The sequence below is a fragment of the Xylocopa sonorina genome, chromosome 4 (assembly GCF_050948175.1).
Source record: "Xylocopa sonorina isolate GNS202 chromosome 4, iyXylSono1_principal, whole genome shotgun sequence".
Lineage (NCBI taxonomy): Eukaryota > Metazoa > Arthropoda > Insecta > Hymenoptera > Apidae > Xylocopa > Xylocopa sonorina.
Window position 1 is genome coordinate 3,370,789 of NC_135196.1, and position 20,357 is coordinate 3,391,145.

Genomic DNA, 20,357 nt, shown 5'->3' on the forward strand with positions numbered 1-20,357 from the left:
TCCTCAATAATTAAATCCGAAACAAAGATAATCACAGGCGTATGCACTTTTAAGGTAGAAAACGATTAACTTCAAAGAAAATTTTACTTTCACTTTCATTGTTACATGTATGCTTTACATTTAAAACTTTGTTTTGTATTCTATTACATCTTATCTTATAAATACATAAGGGATGAGGGGTGAGAGTACGTTCAACATACGACAGGGAAGAATTTGTTTGGAATATGAAGAAACGATAAGAGATACAAAAGTACGTAGCAAAAATGTTACAAATATCGAGAAGATAAACCGTCATTATAAATGCCGTGTCTACATTTCGCATTTAACGTCAGTACACAAAGTTCACACACCGTTCAAGAGTTAGGAGTATCTAATACTTGAAAATACAATACATTTTTTTCTTACAAAGAAAATTCCATACGAACTCGCATTCGTATAATATTTATATTTGAATACTCTACTACCTATTAAAATCCTAAGTGTTAATACTACTTTATTTATTGCCATTCGATCTTGATATGTAAAATAGGAATGTGGAGCTCGATCGTAACGGAACACGTTTACAAATGAATCGTCCCGTAAATTAAATGCGAGTATATGTACTCTTCAATATGAGCGCATGTGTTGCTTTGATACGTGGTAAGTTAATCAATTTAACAAATACGTGTATAACTGTACATTGTTTCATTTGGTCTGATATAGTTTTCCACTGGTGTCAAGAAAGTGGTTCCCGTGTAGTGTTCGGTAAGAGTAAGCACAATAATCCTCCACCTGCGAAACGAAGAAAAAATTTATGTATTAAGTATGAGTCGAGTAGTACTAAAACTGTAGTACCAGTTCTATCACAATTTCATGTAACGCTATAATTCACAGGTCCAACTGTAACTGTACTGCAAAAAGCAGCGAAATATCGAATTCGACGACAGTATTGTTAATTCATGATTAAATTGTGCGTTTCAAAGGACAGAACTACTAAATTCGTTCGTGGACCAGTTTCCTAATGCGTAAAGAGTCGAACGGAAGAAAGAATACCTATTAAAAGAGCGGCAACGATGAAAGTTGGTGCTGGACAATACATGTCCAAAAGTTGAGCTATTACGATGTTTCCAATGATCCCACCGAGACGCGCGGCGACCATGGAAATAGCAATGCCCGTCGCGCGAAGATGCGTCGGGAAAACTTCGGTTATTAGACAGTCCAAGGCTGCATTTCCGCAGCTTATCACACCGCTGAAGATTGCCGAGACGATCAGATTGTGGAGCTTGTTGTACACAAAATACAATCCGATCGAACACAATCCTGATGAAAATGTACTAAACACTGAAAATAAATGTCTAATGTCTTATCTGTTCATTTTTGATCGTACAGAAGAATAGCCAACAACGATGTCTCTATGCAACAAGTTGCTTAATGTCGGAAAGAAATTGATCGATTAAAACGCGGATATTGAATTGGAAGATTGACGACATTTTATTAACGAAGGCAAATATAACTATCTCTAAAAGTATACGCGTTATCAAAGAGACCTTCTTCCTTATTTATAGCAAGCTTATTATTTTTATCCGACAATAAAATGTATTGAATCGTACAGATTGTTGCTACTTACCCAAGAAGAATTTACGACCAAGACGATCCATCCCTAAAACCGCGACGATGTTCGCAGGTATGGCAGACGCCACGGTGATCAGGGATTCCATAAAAACGGAAGCGCCTATTTTATCGGAGCAAAGGTTCTCGATGTTCTGAGAGCCCTTCTGAACGACGTGGTCGGTCACCTGACATATCGAGGCGACCTCGCCAGGATGATCGCGATGAAACTCGTCGAAACGATTGAATAATTCAGGGAACCACATCATCAGACCATAATAGCCGATATGAAAGGTGAAGTTGATGATGATCGAGATCATGGTGAAACGAAGTATCGGCGAGATGAAAAGCTGTTTGCTATTGTCTACGATATCGGCGAGCATCGTTCTGCATTTATTCTTCTCGATGCTTTTCTTTGTCGGTTCCGGTTCTTGGATATCATCCAGAATTAGTTCTTTTACCTGGACAAGAGACAGTAGAGATTACATTTCTCTTTTCTTCTTTTTTTTATTTTCTATTTTGAAGCAAACATCTAGCAGTAGAAATAGAATGGTAATTACATTACATTTCCCTTTTCTTCTTTTTTCTTTTCTATTTCGAAGCAAACGTTTAGCAGCAGAAACAGAATGGTAATTACATTACATTTCTCTTTTCTTCTTTTTCTTTTCTATTTTGAAGCAAACGCTTAGCAGCAGAAACAGAACAGTAATGATTTTAATACTCCACTAGATGCTTACCATGTAAGTGTCACGCGGTTTGCCAGTATTAATGGCATAAATTCCACGGAAGATATTGAGCGCCTCCTCGTATCTTCCGCAGGATAAGAGGTATTTAGGGGATTCGGGGAGCAACAGGAGCAGCCCCGCGACGATAAACGACGGAGCAGCACAGATCAGCAGGAAGATTCGCCAAGAATTGTACGTGAACGTCGAACTTGCGATACCGATGTCATTAGGGATGATCGACCATGCCAAACCTAAAGGAAAACGAAGCATACGCATAGATAATAAAAACAGAAGGGAATGTAACCCTTTAGAGTCTATGCATCGAAGATTTATGAGTATATGTTTTGTCTAATATACAAAATGATTTTTGTAAGGAAAAGGAGAAGGAATGAATAAACTTACCAGCGACGAAGAGGTTCCCAAGTGTCCAGAAGGCAGCCATGAAGGACAGCATCGAGCCTCGCTTCGATTTCGGCTGAAATTCAGCGAAGTAAGACCAGATGACAGGTCCGCTGCCTCCAAGACTAAAAGATATTAAATTTTTTTATTAAAACTTCTAATGCAAATGTAATCATTCGTTACTCAGAGAAGAGAGGAGAAGAAAAGTACTCACGCGGCGCCATTAAGAAAACGGAAGAACATAAATACTTCGTAAGACTGGCTGAAGCTAGAGGCGACGATGCAAAGGGCGTTCGTGAAGGAAATGGCGATGAGAACCTTGCGACGACCTAAGGCATCCGCGACGGAGCCCCAGGCGTACGCGCCCACCATCATGCCGATGAAAATGATCGAGTTGAGCCATCCCTTGGCTTGGGTATCGAGCTTCAGGTCACATTGCGCGCTAGGTAGGATGAAGGACATGGAAATCACGTCCATCTCCTCGCTGGTGCTGACGAAACCGCATACCGTGAGGAGGAAGTAGTGGAATTTGCCATAGTCTGGAAATAAAGTAAATTTTATTGAAAGATCGCTCTGTATATCTCGCTACTTGGTGGGAATATTTATTTCAAGTCCATTTCTTTTCGAGAATGAAGATAATCTTTTTAAAACACAGAAACCACTACATAATTAATATACAGGCCTGCTTAACTTTATGGTTAATGAATTAGCGTGTAGGTGTAGCTAAAGGCGATTCTACTTGAAGCTATGAACACGAAGAAGAATAAACGACGGAATTACCGGTAAGTTCAATGGCCTTTTCGAAGTCTGCTTTAACGAAGGATCCTTTCTCTGGATCTAGGGTCTTGCCCTTCGTTCCAATACCTAAAAAAGACGATGACACATAAAAAGTTTAAATAAACGTAAGAGTTTAAATAAACGGTATGCCGTACGTACGGGCAAGTTCAAGATCCTTAGAGCCACAGCCGTTTAGCCGCTCGTCTTTTACATCACACTCTGAAATTAAACAAAAAGACGCGGTTATCGTTAGAACCAAATTCAATTAAAAAAAAAATCGAAATTACGTACTATGATTGTGCTTTGAATCGGGTTCACTCTCTACCATTCTACGATATCGGCGCAGTTGGGTGAATCTGGCTTGGTGGATAGATTCAGATGAGAATTCTTCGTCCTCGGTGATGGGTCCTGTTCGATATTAGATTCTTCTCGTTCTCGCGGGTTACTGGATCTCGGCGAAGTCTTCCTGTTGAATCTGCGCTGATCTGCTGCTGCTCGTCGGCGGGGCTAGACTCTGCGCTCACTTGTGAGCTGAAACGCCGAGCAAAAGTTCATCATTAAATAGAAGCTAAATGGGTGTAAAGGCTTTGCGAAGAGTTCGCGTTACTTTGCGTTCGTTTTTTATAGTTTTCTATAGAATACACATTTCGCCTCCCGCGTTTTACAACTTACATACAGAGATGTTGCATACGAGAGAACTGGGATATATCACGAGCTTCCTTCGCTCCTGAGATATATATTTGTGTCTTCATTTTTTGTTATACTCAGTGAGTCGCTGGTGAACTTTCCAAACTCCGTATCAGAAATTGTATTCTCTTCAACTGAATGACAGTAAACTCGAGGATACGCGATAAGTAAAAATGTAACGCGAATGCAGACTTTACGAGAAGGTCGCGTAAGATGGATAATTATTTGTATACTCCCACCTAATGTACCTATAGGTACAGGAGTTAAGTAGGGCCAATTTGTAATTGTCCTGATAACGGTCGTAGATTGTTACATTCTAAAAGGCAAGCGATTTGGAGGCTTTCCAATAATGGAGATGGTGATTGAATCTGTTTACAACCGGGACGTGATTCGCATTTCTGAGGTCTACTTTGATCATCCTCTTTAAGGGTAATAACAAAAGAAGAAACACACGTTACCATCTATGCGAAACTTAAAATTTCTCCTCGTCTTTTATTTATCGATTTAAAAGGATTCAAAGTGTCATTATACACGTAAAATTATTATTGTATATTTGTATAATAAGAAGCCTGGTGAAACTATAAACTTTGTTGCATCTTATATCGCTTACGGGTTTTAAAGATACTTTGTAAGTCAGAAACTAATTATTCATAAGCGAATTTTCATTTCTGGTATATTCTGTAGATGTGCAATTATAATGAGCGACCTTGATTCACAGATGACCGCACCCGTTTAGCGCATAAACGGAGCACGCTATGATAACTTGGATTGTTACATGTTCCCACAATTTTATTACTCTCGACGTAACCAGTCAACATACGCAACAGTCGGTTTTGCGCGTTGTTTTCTTGTTCAATTTCGACCGTAGAAAATATCGTAAACCTTGAACGGAGAGTATCGTTATGGATGAACAAATCGGGTTATGGACAATTTATTTGAAATACCGTAACGGTACGCGATATAGTATACGGTAGAAAAAAAAACAACAAAACATTAATCGCGCGTCTGCTGAAGTGTTAATAAAACACAAGGAAAAGTTAGCAGAAGACATTTTTCTTGAAACAGGATACAAAAATTGTACGTATCTTTGTAACAATAAGAAAAGCCTTTTTATTCTTCTCCTTCTTTTCTAATATCTACATATTCGAACACGTCGGTATATAATAGTTATAAGTACAATTTTATTTTCCAAACTAGAAACATTAAGGATAATTATATTCTACTGTTAATCATACAACAATGTAGTTACTGAATACATTGCAAGAATTGATGGCTACCATGCTACTTCATTTCCATAATAAAAACCAGTTTAAGCTAATGTCAATCCTGAAATCGTTATATCTTTCCTATTCACTAACGAGACACACAGCAATTGCAGAGGGTTGAAATTACATATTTTACATAACTTAAAATACGATACAATCGCTACAATTCGAACTAAAAAAATGATCTTCACAGAAAGTAACGTATACGTAACGAATGCCAGTAAAAGAGAGAAAAAAAAAAGTTATGTCATTCCGACCGTGACAGGACTCGAACCTGCAATCTTCGGATCCGAAGTCCGACGCCTTATCCGTTAGGCCACACGGTCGTTGGAGGGTTGTTTTCTGAAAATGGTATTTCACATATAAACAAAATGTCACCCTTGCTATTATTCAATATCATATAAATTCACTGTAGAAACGTTACGACTTGAAATTTTCACTATCAACTAGTGGAAATAAATGAATTGCATCGATTTTATAATTCGTAAATCATTCTGAACTTGGTAAAGCTAATATTGTACCGAATAACTCTACTTCTGCAAGGTAAAGGGAGTCAAGAGTTATCAAGTTTTGAACGCTAAATACAAATTAATATTGCCCAATACAATTGTCATATTTTACAACATCTATTGCAAGCAAACGTAACGACACTTAACATAGCGTTCGGTTCGTTTCTTTCTATATTAATCGAAGCATAGTAGCAGCGCTTGTAACAGGAGTGCTCTTTAAAGGTACAAACGGTTTGCGATGTCGCATCGAGGTCGTTGCACGGCACCACCGTAATTAACCGCATCGGTTAAATTGTCAATTATCCATTGCGAAATTGAGTTCAATGATCCTAATGCAATTGCGATCCCCGACGACGCACTGTTGCAGGTGCAATCCGTAGTGAGACTGTTTAAGAAAACCTTTTCAGAACGAAACCAACAATTTCTTCCCTTAAAGAGAGTTTAAGCAGAACGAACGAAAATAAAGTGAATTTACGTGAATTTATGGCAAAGGCTTTTTATGAAATCTCTTCCGTTTCCTGTATTGAGTCAACCTCATTATAATAAACACTGTTTAAGAAAATCTTTTCAGAACGGGACCAACAAATCCTTCTCTTAAAGAGAGTTGAAGCGAAACGAACGAAAATAAAGTGAATTTACATGAATTTATGGCAAAGACTCTCTATGAAATCCCTTCCGTTTCCTGTATCGAATCAACCCAATTATAAAAAACACTGTTTAAGAAAATCTTTTCAGAATAAAACCAACGATTCCTTCCCTTAAAAAGAGTTCGAATAGAACGAATAAAAATAAAGTAAATTTACGTGAATTTACGGCAAAGGCCCTCTATGAAATCTTTTCCGTTTCCTATATCGAGTAAACCTAATTATAACAAAATTTGCAAACAAAAAAAAAAACAGTTTACTTTTGGAGTTATTTACTAGATTTTACTAGAATTTACGGCAAAGGCTCTCTACGTAATCTCTTCCGTTTCCTATATCGAACAAACCTAATTATAGCAAAATTTGCAAACAAAAAAAGAACAGTTTACTTTTGAAGTCGTTATTTACCAGATTTGGAATGCGACAACAAAGTAGGAAACCATTAAGTGCGGTATGGGAATGAGTCACGAACAGTGACAATAGGAGCAGACGATCGCGAGGCTGGCAACGTTAAGAAAAAAACGTTGATTCAAGCGAGACATCTCGAAGCGCAATGGGAAACGGGCCGGTCGTGCTGAAAACGGAAGCGAAAAGGTCGATCGCGCCAAGAACGCGGAATCCGATTGGCCCGTTTGCGCGTGTTCTTTGCCATAACTCTTTAAACAGACGCAGAGGCTGCCGCCGCTTTGGTAATCGTCGTGTTTTGATTCGCGTGCTCGCTGCCGTTTAATAAACTTGCAAGGAAAACACACCGTTTGACGTTTAATTTTTACGTCACTACACGCGCGTGCTTTTCCATTGTTTCTTGCATCCATGCACGATGATGACCATCTAATGTTACCAGTCGTATAAAAGCACGTTACACGAGGCAGTAAATAAATCTAAATGCAACTTAAATGCCACAAGATTGTAAAAAAGGAAAAAAATGCGCACATTATGTAATATCACTTAAGGAGAATGCTGTAGATATTTATCGATTAGAAGAGCTCCGTTGATGGATTTCTACAACGTTTCTCACCACTTTGGTTAAGAAACAAATCAGCTTCTGTTTTTCTTTTGCAATTTGCATGATTCGAGCGTCGACATAGCAGTCGCAATCGAGCAATTATAATCAAACGTACGTTTAAATTGTAGTAGTTTGAGATAGAGATTAAAAAAGAAACACTGTTAATCTCTTCAGTGATAATAATGCAATTGCTCGCGTAATTCGAACGTATCCATTTGCAATTTTTTAACAGAGGAACGATCAAGGAACACCTCTGCGTAGAAAAGGATCTTCGCAAGAGGGTTTTCCAGTGTGTACGTGCGTGTACTTTCTTTTTTTTTTCTTTTTTCTCAGTACACCACGCAAAGAAAATCGTCAACCCGTCTCTGGCTGACGGTTTCGAGCGATCTCATCGTTCAAGCGAGCCGCGATCGGCGATCACGTTTGATCGAGCGGTGTTCGCGATCGCGGATCGAACGGTGCGAACGAGAAACGAGGTCAAGCTGCTCTCGAAAGCTCTAATCGGCGTGTCAAGCGTGTGGCACTGAAAGTAAAGCGGTTTATAATTATCGTCAGTCTCGCAAGGACATAATAATCAGTCTCGTTGCCGGCAAATTTGCCGCGGTGGGTTAGAAGGAGTGGGTTAGAAGCAGCGGTGTCATCACACTCGTTAAGAACTGGTTTGCGCCACACGAGCACCGTCACTTAATTTACGCCCTTTCGATCGACGATAAGCGAACCGTGAATTCATTTCTCAACCCCCTCGCCACGTTTTTATTGAAGCGATTCCATTGAACGTACGAAAATTCTATATTCTGTTAATCCGACAAAAGACTTTTCACCCAGTTCGAGTACAATTATTTAAATACCAATTGTTATAAGAATTGTAATAATTATCGATTAACGCGCGTTGAAAGTTTAAAAGGTGATCGACGCACGAATTATGATCGAAAAGAAGAGTAATAACCTGCTAATACATGTGTGTAATTAAGTGAGTCACAGTCTGCCTTGGCAATCAGCACTTTGAGTGCACGAAACGCTTGACGAGTTTAATAAGCGATATCGAGGAGGAGAAAATTTCTTTGGCCAAATAAAAACGTGCTCTCCGCGTATGAATCCTTGTAGCTGTTCCTTGACAATACGAAATGCAATGTGCACGTTATAAAAAAGCTTCTTAAAAATATTAATTCTTATTAGCAGATAGAACGAAGCGATAAAAACTGATGCGTGAACTTACTTTCCAGACGAGCGTGGAATGTTCGTGGAATAAAATTCCAAAGATCCTCTCCTGCGACTGGGGGTGACAAGTGCACTCTGTATGCAACGTTCGAAGACCGACAAGTTATCATCGATGTAACTTCTTTTTAACAGCGAAACATTCTCGTGGTACCCGACGAAAACACTAACTTTACTTTCGTTCGCTTCCTCGTCGTTCGATTCTAGATGAAAGATCGATTGTCTATTGTTCGTCTGAAAACATGAAGAGGCCGCGTGATCCTCAGACTCTCAGCTCGCGAAGCATCGGCTCGATATTCCTCTGTATCCTTCGAAACGACCGACAAGATTCGAACGGTCGACTAGAACTGTAACTCGCGACGCGTCGCGATTCGACTCTTGACGAAGAGGGGTCGGTTCCCGTGTTTAGACCGCGGCTTTCGTCCCCCGTTCGATTCCCGCACGATCTCCGTTCAAAATCGGACACGTTCGATGGGCAACATTTAATAGTTCGATCCGCGTGAGTCGATGCGTGGAAATGAAACGAACGCCGGGGCATCGAGGCGCTAAAAGCTACCTGCTACCTGCCACCTCCCACTGAGAGAGTATCGCGGTAGATGCGAGCGTTCCCATGCGTTTCCTAGTCTATCGAATGACACGCCGATCGGCGACCATGAGGGGAGATGGCCCCGTTCCTTTCCTCGACTCGCTTCAAAGGATAACGCGATCCTGCGAACGCTCGGTTCGGTTCAACCAGCCGTTTCCAATGATTCGTTAAATCTATAAATAATAATTATTGTTCACAAATATTTCGCACTTATTAGTATTACTTGAAACGAGCAAAAGAAAGACTTTTTGCCAGATCTGTTTCCAACGCGTTGCATAGCGTTGAGAAGGATGGTTCGAATTTCTGATCCTGACCTCCTCGTCGCTAGAGCAAGGCTCGGTTCCACTTCAGCTCGAGGAATTTCTATTGCAATAGTTGTATACTACAATAGTAGCAGTTACCAGTGATAATCACATTAAACGATCAAATCCTACAAATTTTCAATACTCGTAGAGACACGAGTGTATTAATAAAGATGCTAGAGAAATAAAGAATGTATCTAAGCACAGCACATGTATCTTGAATACGAGTAAAATGTTAAAAGTTTTTAATAATAAATTCATCCGATATCGTCCTGTTGAAAGTGTTGTAATGAATATTATCTAACATGAAGAAAAGCTGTTCGTTATCAATATATGAAACATTACTAGTAACGTATACGGTATTGTTATTAATTCAACGTTTCCTCAATTACGAAGCGTCTTAATTTAACGACAAATACTATCGATGTCGTTTCTTCCACGATGCGTTTAGCGGTGGTCTGGTAATCAATCGAACAAATTACACCAGACTCCTTGCAACCCTGCCTAACACGTGCTCACGTGGTCAAGACCTTTTAAAAGTGGTTTTAACTGGTTACGTCCCCCTCCCGCAGCCCTAAACACTGCGAGAATCGTATGCTGCTCCAGTTCCCGATGTCCGCGCCCCACCTATTCTGGATCCTTAATTACTTCGAATTCACGCAGACCATTTTGCGGAGACGCGAAAAATTCACCGCCTCTCTGCGATTTTTCGCCATCGCGATCCCAAGCTGTCTCGTTCGCGTGCCGATATTTTAATTGATCCGCAAACGCAACGGGAAATTTCTCGTCGATAGACATTTCTCAGAGTTATTTTAACGAGCAAAGAAAACAAAGAAATTTATTTAACACAGTCATTTTCATTGAACGCTATCGTTTTGCAATTTTGGGACCAAAGCATGACGAGTCTAAATACTCACTAACACGTGCGTCATACAGGCGTTGATGAGAGAATCCATGCACCGTGACTTTGGTAATCAAAATTTCAAGAGCTACGATTTTTCAATGACGCGTGATATCATAATTCAACCCTTCGCGATTCAATATCGAATTGAAATGCAAATACTGAAATACGAGTTATTCGATACGTACACATCAATTCGACTGAATATTTTAAGGTACTCGATGCGACTCGAAATGAATGCAATGCGGAGATAAAAAAACGTATCTTCTTGCTCAATTGTACAAAAGTATGCACGCGAGTACCACTATGACTCTCAGTTACTCGACCAAGTTTTGTAGCAGGCTGAGAGTTGTGTCTTTTTTTTTTTCAAAGTACAATTCGACTCCGTAGACGACGTTAAAGGTCGATCTGTTTTTAATTCAGTTGAAACTCGTTCATTATCGAAGTAAGGTAACAGAAAGACGAAACGTAAACAACGCTGTAAGATCTTTAACTCGCTAGAAGAAGATTCAATTACACAGGAGCGTAGACGATCGCGAACCATTGCGTTTCTCTCTCCTACCGAACATGCTAAAGGCGAATTTTCAAGCGAGAAAGACGTCCGTCTCCTCGGATGATTGTCTCACGAAACAATGCGATATAAGTACCCAATCGCATCACTTGCGCGAGATGGAAGATGCGAGAGTACATCGACAACCTTTCAAGTAACGATCGATCCGTAATCAATCTTAATGAGAGCAAACTAGGTGATCGAGTATAGACAGAGTGTTCGTTTAAGCTTCAGAAGTGTCGACGAAATGAACGCACAAAAGAGAAAATAGTAGCGATAAAAAAAGAAATAATAGAAGTGTGCAACTTACAGTGTGCGGCTTGCCAACTCACGGAGAAGTTGCCCGAATTGGGGAACAACCGAGAGGCAATGGAAGAACGCAAACCTTATATAGGGGAGGCCACGAGGCATCGATATCCCCACTCTCGCTTTCTTGGAACCTACGCAGAGTGATATCTGGATTCAAAGAGGACTGCGCGAAGTAAGCGGTAATTGGGCAAAAAATAGGAAAACGGAACCGCGGAAGGACTCGTCGTCCATCGTTTGTCGAGCGATTCGCCTTCGTTCTCTTTCATTTCTCTTCCGATCTAAATCGTGCTCGACCGTCTCCCTGGCTCGCTATGGGTGTCCTCTGGGAGTAACGCGAGAGCCGCATGGGGCCGTAGAAATTCGCGACACCCGCCGCGACGCGTTACGCAAGATCGTAGCAACGATTCGCGCGAACACCGCAACATCGTTACCACGAGTCGGTCGTTGGACGTCGACCAGACAGCCTGTTTATTAAAACATATAGTAGAATCGGTAATTTTCGTCTCGAACAGCTAAGAATGACGATTCGATGTTCGTCTGAAACCAGTTCGCGAGTATCGCGCGCCATCGAATACTCGTTAACTAGCGACAAGTGAAATTCTGTGTCAGTTTAGCGGATGAGACGTAGAGGCTAGAGATGATTGCATCGAAAAATTGCATCGAGAATTTCGTGTGTTTCAAAAACCCTCGGTTAGAAACGTTCCGAATTATTTCACGTCGTCTGCGCATTGCTCGTGTCGTAGCGCGGTCATAAATTTAGACAAACAGCCGGAGTGATTTATCGTACCTTCCTAAACTAGCTTTTCTCTCTTGCGACAATTGTTTCAAGCGATTTTACATTACACGCGTCTCGAAGCACTCTTCCTGCACTTGTTTCAAATCGTTCGCTAATTAATCTTGCTTGCAGAGGTTTATCTTAAAATCAAATGGCGGAAACTTTGACTTTTAGTCCAGTTTATTGACTACACACTCTATACACCGTGACTTTGCTAATTAAAATTTCAAAAGCTGCGATCTTTCAATGACGCATGATATCATAATTCATCCGTTCGCGGTTCAATATTGAATTTCAAATACTTGTATTTTTATAAGAATCATACGAGGAGAATTCGTGGTTACATCGATTAAAGTTTTAACAAGGCGCAAGATTATTTCGAAAGATGACTTTACAATTTTCTAAATGTCTCCACTTTTGGGGCCAATGTATGAGTCATGTAATGCTCCACTAAACAACGTTTTATCACAGCTAATAAAATTATATTCTATTTTCTATCGCTTAAAAATTTCAACTCAGTTTATTTGCACACTGTCAGAGTCGTTCTAACAATGTTCGTTCAGTGTACAGCGTTAAAATCAGTTTTTGAGAAAAATACGCGGAACGAGTCACTCAACGGATCGCTATCAAATTGTTAATATCAACGAACAGACAAGTAGTAAATTGCCTCGCGTGAGGCTACACACAGCGCTAATTATAATATAATTAAAAAAGCATCGCGATTCTTGAATCCTAAAGTTTCCGAAGAAACTCTTATTTCATTATAACATTATTTCTCAAAGTATCGTTCCGTTTTATTAAATTAATCTAATCCTTAACCGCGACGACAAAAAATGAAAGTTTCAACTCGAAATTCGTATTATACAGAGATATTTTCAACACAAGTATCGGAACGAAAATCATTTATACCGAATGGTAATTGTAAATCGACTCGGTTCTGTCAGAAATATTAAAAACTGCTGTATTGTTAATTACGCAGCGAGAACATTAATCATGTGGATTTACCAACGTGTCGTCCCGTGTTGAAGGGAAACACGATAACGAAGAGTATTTGCAGTAAATCTTAGGGTGGCTTAACAGTCACCGAAGTGGAACCAACTTTTCGAGACGCTCGCACGTGAATGGTTCGCTTATCGAAGATTCCTTTTTTTTTTTAAATGTCCAATCGAAAAAGAAACTTAGCGTAAAACGTGTTCGATCGTTCTTCCTTTCAAGCAAGACTTCTCGTCGTTCTTGCGTTATTATCAACGATCACTCGCGAACAAATCGAGCGTGATTCGCATTCAGAGACTGTTAGATACGTTCTCTTGCGAGAGAACGCTCGGTATTAATACACGCAATGAATGTACGGTAATCGATCGTCTATATTCGAGTAGTCTTCACGACGAGACCGGTCGAGACGTTAAACGACTAAATCATGCGAAAACGTTGTTATTTAACGTTCGCGCGGACGTCACAATATCTCATTTTAGATCCAACGATCCGTCTTTCTTCATTTTTCACGGCAGCCACCGCATTTCGTTAAGCTATCCACCGAGTTTAACAATAGCGTCGCGATTGATACTGTACGAGATATTGTGTGCGCAGCAAATATTTTCCCGGACTATGGTCTTTGACATTCTAATCAACGATGACGTTATCGAGAACTTGCTTGAACTTGAACGGTACGCAAGCCCATTAAACTAAAGTACCGCCAAACGATTTGAGGAAATGGTACAAAGTACCATCCAAAAAGTGATTCAATCGTTCCGTTCTGTTCTACTCTTTCTGAATTTCGATTCTAGCTTCGAACGCACGAAACATACGGGAACATACGTGAAATGTAGAGACGATCATATTTCTTCGCGTTAAACCTCAGCGCTCTGAATTACTTTTCAATTTTGTTGGCAACAACTCGCTACTATTTAACGCTAGGTTCACCAAGAAGTCATTTTAACCCCACTGAGAAAACTTTTCGTTAATTTTCTTCAAGGAAATTATTGCCGTATTTTATGAGAATATTTTCTTTCATTTTTACTTAGATTTATAAAACATATATAATCGCAAATCTAATCTTTAATCTAATGAAAATATTCTCATAAAATACGGCAGTAATTTTGTTGAAGAAAATTAACGAAAAGTTTTCTCAGAGGGGTCGAAATGACCTCTTGGTAAACCTAGTGTTAAAGTGTTTTATTTGAGAAAGGACAGTCCCCTCGATAAAATAAGAATAAAATAAACTCGATATCTGTTAACTAATTTATATTCATTTCCGTGTTTTATTTACCAATGTCGTGTCATACGCGAGAAAGGAGCGCAAACGGTTAAGAACCGATTACTTGTCAAATCGATACGGAAGTGTGATCGGTTATTTGTTCAGGGTAGCGTACTAACAATAAAAGGAAACACTTGTGCGGTACTTTAATGTTAGAGCTAATGTCGTAACGATCGTTAATTTCTTGTCACAGAATTGTACTTATCACAGTTTTTATCAGGACATGTTCGTTAAATGGACACACACGTGCGTCCACAGTAAACGCCAATTAATTCCATCAACAGGTTTTCCAAACTTATTTAAAGGAATCGTGCAACTTTGGAATTTGAGTTAAGCTTGGCGATACAAAGAGACTCTTGCTCGAATTCTCTCCCATTGTTCGAAAATAGCTACTTGGGAATCCCAACGTGTCCAACGCGTACAATGAATCAGAACTGTAAACCTAATTTGTTAGCAATCCTTTTAACGTTCGTTATTTTTAAAATTCTGAGAAATCTTTCGCTTCCTTCTTTTGGTTTTAATTCACTGCCAGGCAAATTTAAAGCGTTTTGCCCTTGGTGGCAAGGTTTTATTTCATAGGAAACATGGAATTTCACAAAACCTAATAATATTAAGTTACAGATATAGTACTGAAATGGCATTTGAAGACCATTTCGTCTAATAATTTCCAACACAAACGGCTGTAAATTTATTTTCGAGGATTTCCAAGTATTACTCATCTTTTTTTATTACTTTAATTTTCTTAAGTACCAAGACTAGGGTCTTAAAGGTTGCTTTGGAATTTGTAACGATTCGCATCTTTAATCCCTTAACTCAATAGTTAAATACGTGCCGTAAACTCGAAAAAGCCTAATTAATACGCCACTTGACTGCGTAGCCCAAGCAGTTCTTTCCGAGGTCTTATCCCTACTACCGGATAGCTACCACTTCCATACCAAAGGACGATATAAGTTTGAAAAAAAGTGTAAAATAGTATTATCATTAAACTAAGTTTCAACCAAACACGACGAACGTTCCAATAGTAATACACTCAACTTCGATCGTTCTCACCTAAAATATTAAAAGCAAACAAAAAAGTCTTCCTTGGTATGCCAACCACCCATTAAGCAGGGCGAAGCTAGGGACGCAACAACGAGATACCTTGTAGGTGGCAGTGAATGGATTAATACGTAACCATGCGATACCCTCTCTGATATTCTCCTTGCTTCAAACAGAAACACGAATCTCGTTCCCGATATTATACAATTCCAAAGCGGATTTAATGGAACGTAGCCAGGATACCGTTCTCCGAAGAGCCGAGGGCCCCCATCAAACTCGCCCGCGTTCTGCCATTCACCGTGGGGGACGCGATCGTAGCGTTCGGTTGTACACACGCGCGTGAAAGTAATGCGAATAATGCGCGTGCACGATCGTGCGTGTCCGGCACACGGTGCACGTAAAAATAGTTGCATGCACGTAAGTGAGTCATCGAGCCTACCGACGTCATCGACGTGCTCCGGGGGCAATCAACCGGCGAGCAGCGTAAAAATCTTGCGGATCACGTGCGTCACAGAACCGCCACGGTTGCAGCGCGATCGCGTGGGTGGATGCTATGAGCTGAATGGGAGCTTGGATACGTGGCCGTTTCCCGATCGTACCTCGAGAAACTCAAGGCGGCTATGTCCGTCGCGCGATATCGAACTTTCCTTGCCTTTCCTTGTCCTTTTGCTGATCGAGTACTTCTTACTTAACCCGTTCATTGTCGACTATGAGATATCTCGTGTGTACCAAATTCTATTAACAGGTTTTCCAAACTTATTTAACGGTAAGTTCGGAGGGGTCATTTTGACTCCTCTGAGAAAAGTTTTCATTAATTGTCTTCAAGAAAATTATTGTCGTATTTTGTGAGAATATTCCAATTGAATTAAAGATTAGATTTGAGATTATAAATGTAAGTAAAAATGAATGAACATATTCTCATAAAATACGGTAATAATTTTCTTGAAGAAAATTGACGAGGAGTTTTCTCAGAGGGGTCAAAATGTGTTAAAGTAATCGTGTAGTTTTGCAATTTGAGTTAAATTGGCAATTCAAAGAGGCGATGCTCAAATTCTCGACGAGATATCTCGTACTTTGCGCCTACAAGTTTAAATTGATTACGATTGGTCACGGAATAAGTTTATAGCGCTTTTGAGGTAGAAATTATTAGACAGGATGGCCTGTAAATGTAATTTCAGTACTGTATCTGTAACTTAATATCATTAGATTTTGTGAAATTCTATGTTTTTTGTGAAATAAAACCTTGCTACCCAGGGCAACACGCTTTAAATTCGTCTGACAGTGAATTAAATCCAAGAGAAGGAAGCGAAAGATTTTTTAGAATTTAAAAAATAACGACTGTTAAAAAGATCGCTAGCAAATTAGTATCTGCAACTTAATATTATTAGATTTTGTAAAATTCCATGTCTCTTGACAACCAGAGCAAAACGCTTTAAATTTGTCTGGCAGTGAATGATTTAACTATTATATTTTGTTTGAAAAAAGAAATAAAAGTCAATATAAATTACGAAATTCATGATTAGATGATTAATGTATATGGTGAGTATGTATGAAAACTGCACAAATATCAACAAGTAAACGCAAATACATGGCTCTTTTAAAAGAATATAACTACCCCTAACTTTTTCAGTCATCAGCAACTGCTGCAACTGAATTATTACGTATTTATGTGCAACATATGCTAGGATATAGAGATTGTACTTTTAAAATAAGTCTCTGCACCTTCTTCGATGAAATTCTTCATTTCTCACTACCTAGCTTGCACTTGATATTTTCTTAAATGAAATATGCAAGTAGATGTGTTTGATCAGAGAAAAAATGAATTTGATTTGGGAACGGGTGAATTTAAAGTGCCAATATAGCAATCCTCGTATACTGTACGGGCCAATTTGACTGCGAATGGTAATTAAACGTTATCCTATCTTCCGATAGAAGATTTACAGACTTCTGTTAGCGCTGTGTAAAGAAAAGAACGCACAGGTTCGCGAAAATAACTCGGACGTTGAGGGTTGCGAATTTTAATTAACAAGTCGAGCGCTCGTGTAGTACAACTGTTGAATAAATCTGGGAAATAATTCTAAAGTAAAAATTCAGTAATCGTTGTACTTTCTGATTTAAAGCAAGATTAAGAATTATAAAAATATTCGGAGACCATTCTAGTTTTGACTAATATATGCTGTATTTATCATAAACGCACAATAAAAAGAAAGAAGAAGAACCATTGAGACCAGTGGCGGTTCGCGTATAGGCATTCTGTAGAACTGCAACACCTTCTATTTCCATCTCATATTATCGATATCAGTTCATTGATACAACGACTCTCTTTTTTCTTTAATTCTTCCTTTATACTTGTACAATATATATCTCTTAAGCTTTAATCAGTAACGATCCCCCAGTTTATGAAGAAGATATAAAAGTCTCAGGATGGAGTTGTACAGCACCCCTACTATTATAATTTTAACCACGAACAACCACTGTCGGACGCAAATCAATTCCAAGTGTTCGCGACAAATACTCTATTATTAGAAAAGTAAAAAATGATCCACGAACGAGTGCAATCGAGTTAAATGAAGATCATGGGATCTCGGTGAATCCAGAAAGTGAGAGGGGAGTAAGTTACATCAGAGTGACCAGTGGAGCGACGTATTCTTCGCAGACGAATCCCAATTTAATCGTTATGAAAACGATGGAGAAGTCAGGGTATGGTGAAACGCCAGAAAATAACTAAAACGTTTGCAACCGACTGTGAAACACAATGGTGGATCTGTAATGGTCTGAGGTTGTATTTCATCCCGTGGAATAGGTCAATTCATGTTCATCGACTATATTCTCGATAAAAATAAATAATTTAACGAGAAGTGTGACCAATTCAGGAACTTCGAGATGATGTTAAGTATTATTAGACTAACGCCTCAAGGTGTACATCACGAATTGTATAAGTTTACGATAATTCATGAAAGTTCTGTTGTTATATGTATATTAATATTTCGTTGGATACTTCATACGTTTCATGATTTGACATGATCGCATTGGGATGCTAGACTATCTATTTTAAATAGTTTTCTTCATTACACTTCATTACACTTTGTTTTCTCCTCCAAACATTCTTCTAATACTTTTTTGATCGAATTTCATGATTTGGTCTATCCCATACATTCTCATGGATTTTAACACAAGGTTTACCAAGGAGGAAATTTTCTTCAGAAAAATTATTCCCGTATTTTATGAGAATATTTTAATTAGACTATAGATTAGATTTGCGATTATATATATGACTGATAAATGTAAGTAAAAATTAATTAAAGTATTCTCATAAAATACGGCAATAATTTTCTTAAAGAAAATAAACGAAACGTTTTCTTAGAGGGGTCAAAATGACCCCTTGGTAAAGTTAGTGTTAAATCTGATGATCATGACAGTGGTTTTAATGAATTCTTGTCGTATATACGTGCGAACATATGTTAGAACCACCGTCACGATCACCGGATTTAAACTTCATAGAGACAGAAGAAGTATTAGAAGAACGTTTGAGAGAGAAATGGCGAAGTATAATGGAAAAGAATTATATTATTAAAAATAAAAATAGTTTACAGCATATCAATGTGGGTGCAGCATGTTATAAAACATATGGGGTATCTAACGAAACATTAATTAATGAATTGCCGTAAACTTACTACTATTTGTATATTTTTGTAACGTGAAAATAAGAGATCTTTTCATTTTTTGCACATTATTTATGTAATCACGTACTATAAATAGATGTATCTTACGTTTTCACTAATTACATACTATATGGCACTCCAATATATGTTAAATTTTTCTTTTCTTCTTTTTTACTGTGTGTATATGATAAATACAGCGTATATTAGTCAAAACTATAACGGCGTCTGAATATTTTCATAACCGAATGTTGACAATGAATGTTACCAAAGCAACCTTGATTATTTTTAATTGTCTTATGCGATCACTATTTTATGATGGATTATTTTGAATCAGAAAAATATTGGAAAGGAAACTTGCACGCGCATAAGTAACTACGTACTTTTTCGCTATAATGTTTTATATTACAATTTTTATTCGAAACCATCGCGTACTTATTACCTAACTTTTACGAAAAAAGTTTATTTATTATCGCGCATATTCGCGATATCTCAGTGAAAAGTGCTTTAAATACAATCTGAAACTTTTAATGAGCTATGAACTGTTTAAATTCTTACTCACATAAAATTTTCAGTAAAACTATCGTGTAATTTCTCTATCTCGAACAACCGAAAATTGCAAATACTAAAAAAACTGGAAACACGAGTTGAACTGAAACAAACTCGAACCGATAAGAGCCCTTATGAATTTATTTCGTCCCATGATCAGAATTCCTGGTGATCCCACAGGGGAATTCAAATTCGGTTTCTATCGTAGCACGATTTCCAATCGTGGAATCCGGTTTCGCAACGAGGAAAAGTGTTTTTAAATAGATCAACAGACCGTACGCCTTTGAACGGCAATAAATCTGTCAGTCAATGAGACTGCTGGAAATCAAATTGTAAATCACCAACTTGCCGCCGCGCTAGATCCCTGCACCGCCTTCGGCTACGTTTCGGGTGCTACCGTTTACTTTGTTTTATTATCATGGAAATCCTTGAAATTATTTTCTACGCGCTCAACAAATTTCTCGGCAAAACGCGCATGAATATCTCTCTCTCTCTCTCTCTCTCTCTCTCTCTTTTTCTCAAATCGAGAGTAAACATTCTCGCAATTAGACAGACCGCGTGCTATTCTTCGGATATCTGCGTTGAAAACAGAATTAATATACGAACGGAAAAAACAAAAACAC

The 20,357-nt window shown here is 38.6% G+C and overlaps 1 protein-coding gene and 1 non-coding gene across 2 annotated transcripts; both read right to left on the reverse strand.

Moving 5' to 3' along the window:
• Positions 1-69: 69 nt before the first annotated feature.
• On the reverse strand, positions 70-3,962 carry LOC143423263 (synaptic vesicle glycoprotein 2B). The gene is made up of 9 exons (XM_076894467.1): positions 3,780-3,962; positions 3,648-3,707; positions 3,492-3,575; positions 2,926-3,250; positions 2,715-2,836; positions 2,325-2,563; positions 1,607-2,048; positions 1,033-1,320; positions 70-771 (listed from the first exon to the last, which is right to left on the reverse strand). Exons 1-9 carry the CDS (start codon positions 3,814-3,816, stop codon positions 716-718), a joined length of 1,653 nt encoding a protein of 550 aa, XP_076750582.1. The 5' UTR covers positions 3,817-3,962; the 3' UTR covers positions 70-715.
• Positions 3,963-5,693: 1,731 nt separating this feature from the next.
• Trnar-ucg (transfer RNA arginine (anticodon UCG)) lies at positions 5,694-5,766 on the reverse strand. The gene has a single exon. It is a non-coding gene; the product is annotated as a tRNA-Arg (tRNA).
• Between the last annotated feature and the right edge of the window lie 14,591 nt (positions 5,767-20,357).

Excerpts from the sequence above, each read along its gene's own strand:
- LOC143423263 (XM_076894467.1), bottom strand. The coding sequence starts at position 3,816 with ATGGTAGAGAGTGAACCCGATTCAAAGCACAATCATA. Across the intron at positions 2,564-2,714 it reads TGGGAACCTCTTCGTCGCTG|GTTTGGCATGGTCGATCATC; the intron begins GTAAGTTTATTC and ends GTTTTCCTTTAG. Across the intron at positions 1,321-1,606 it reads TGGTCGTAAATTCTTCTTGG|TGTTTAGTACATTTTCATCA; the intron begins GTAAGTAGCAAC and ends ATTTATTTTCAG.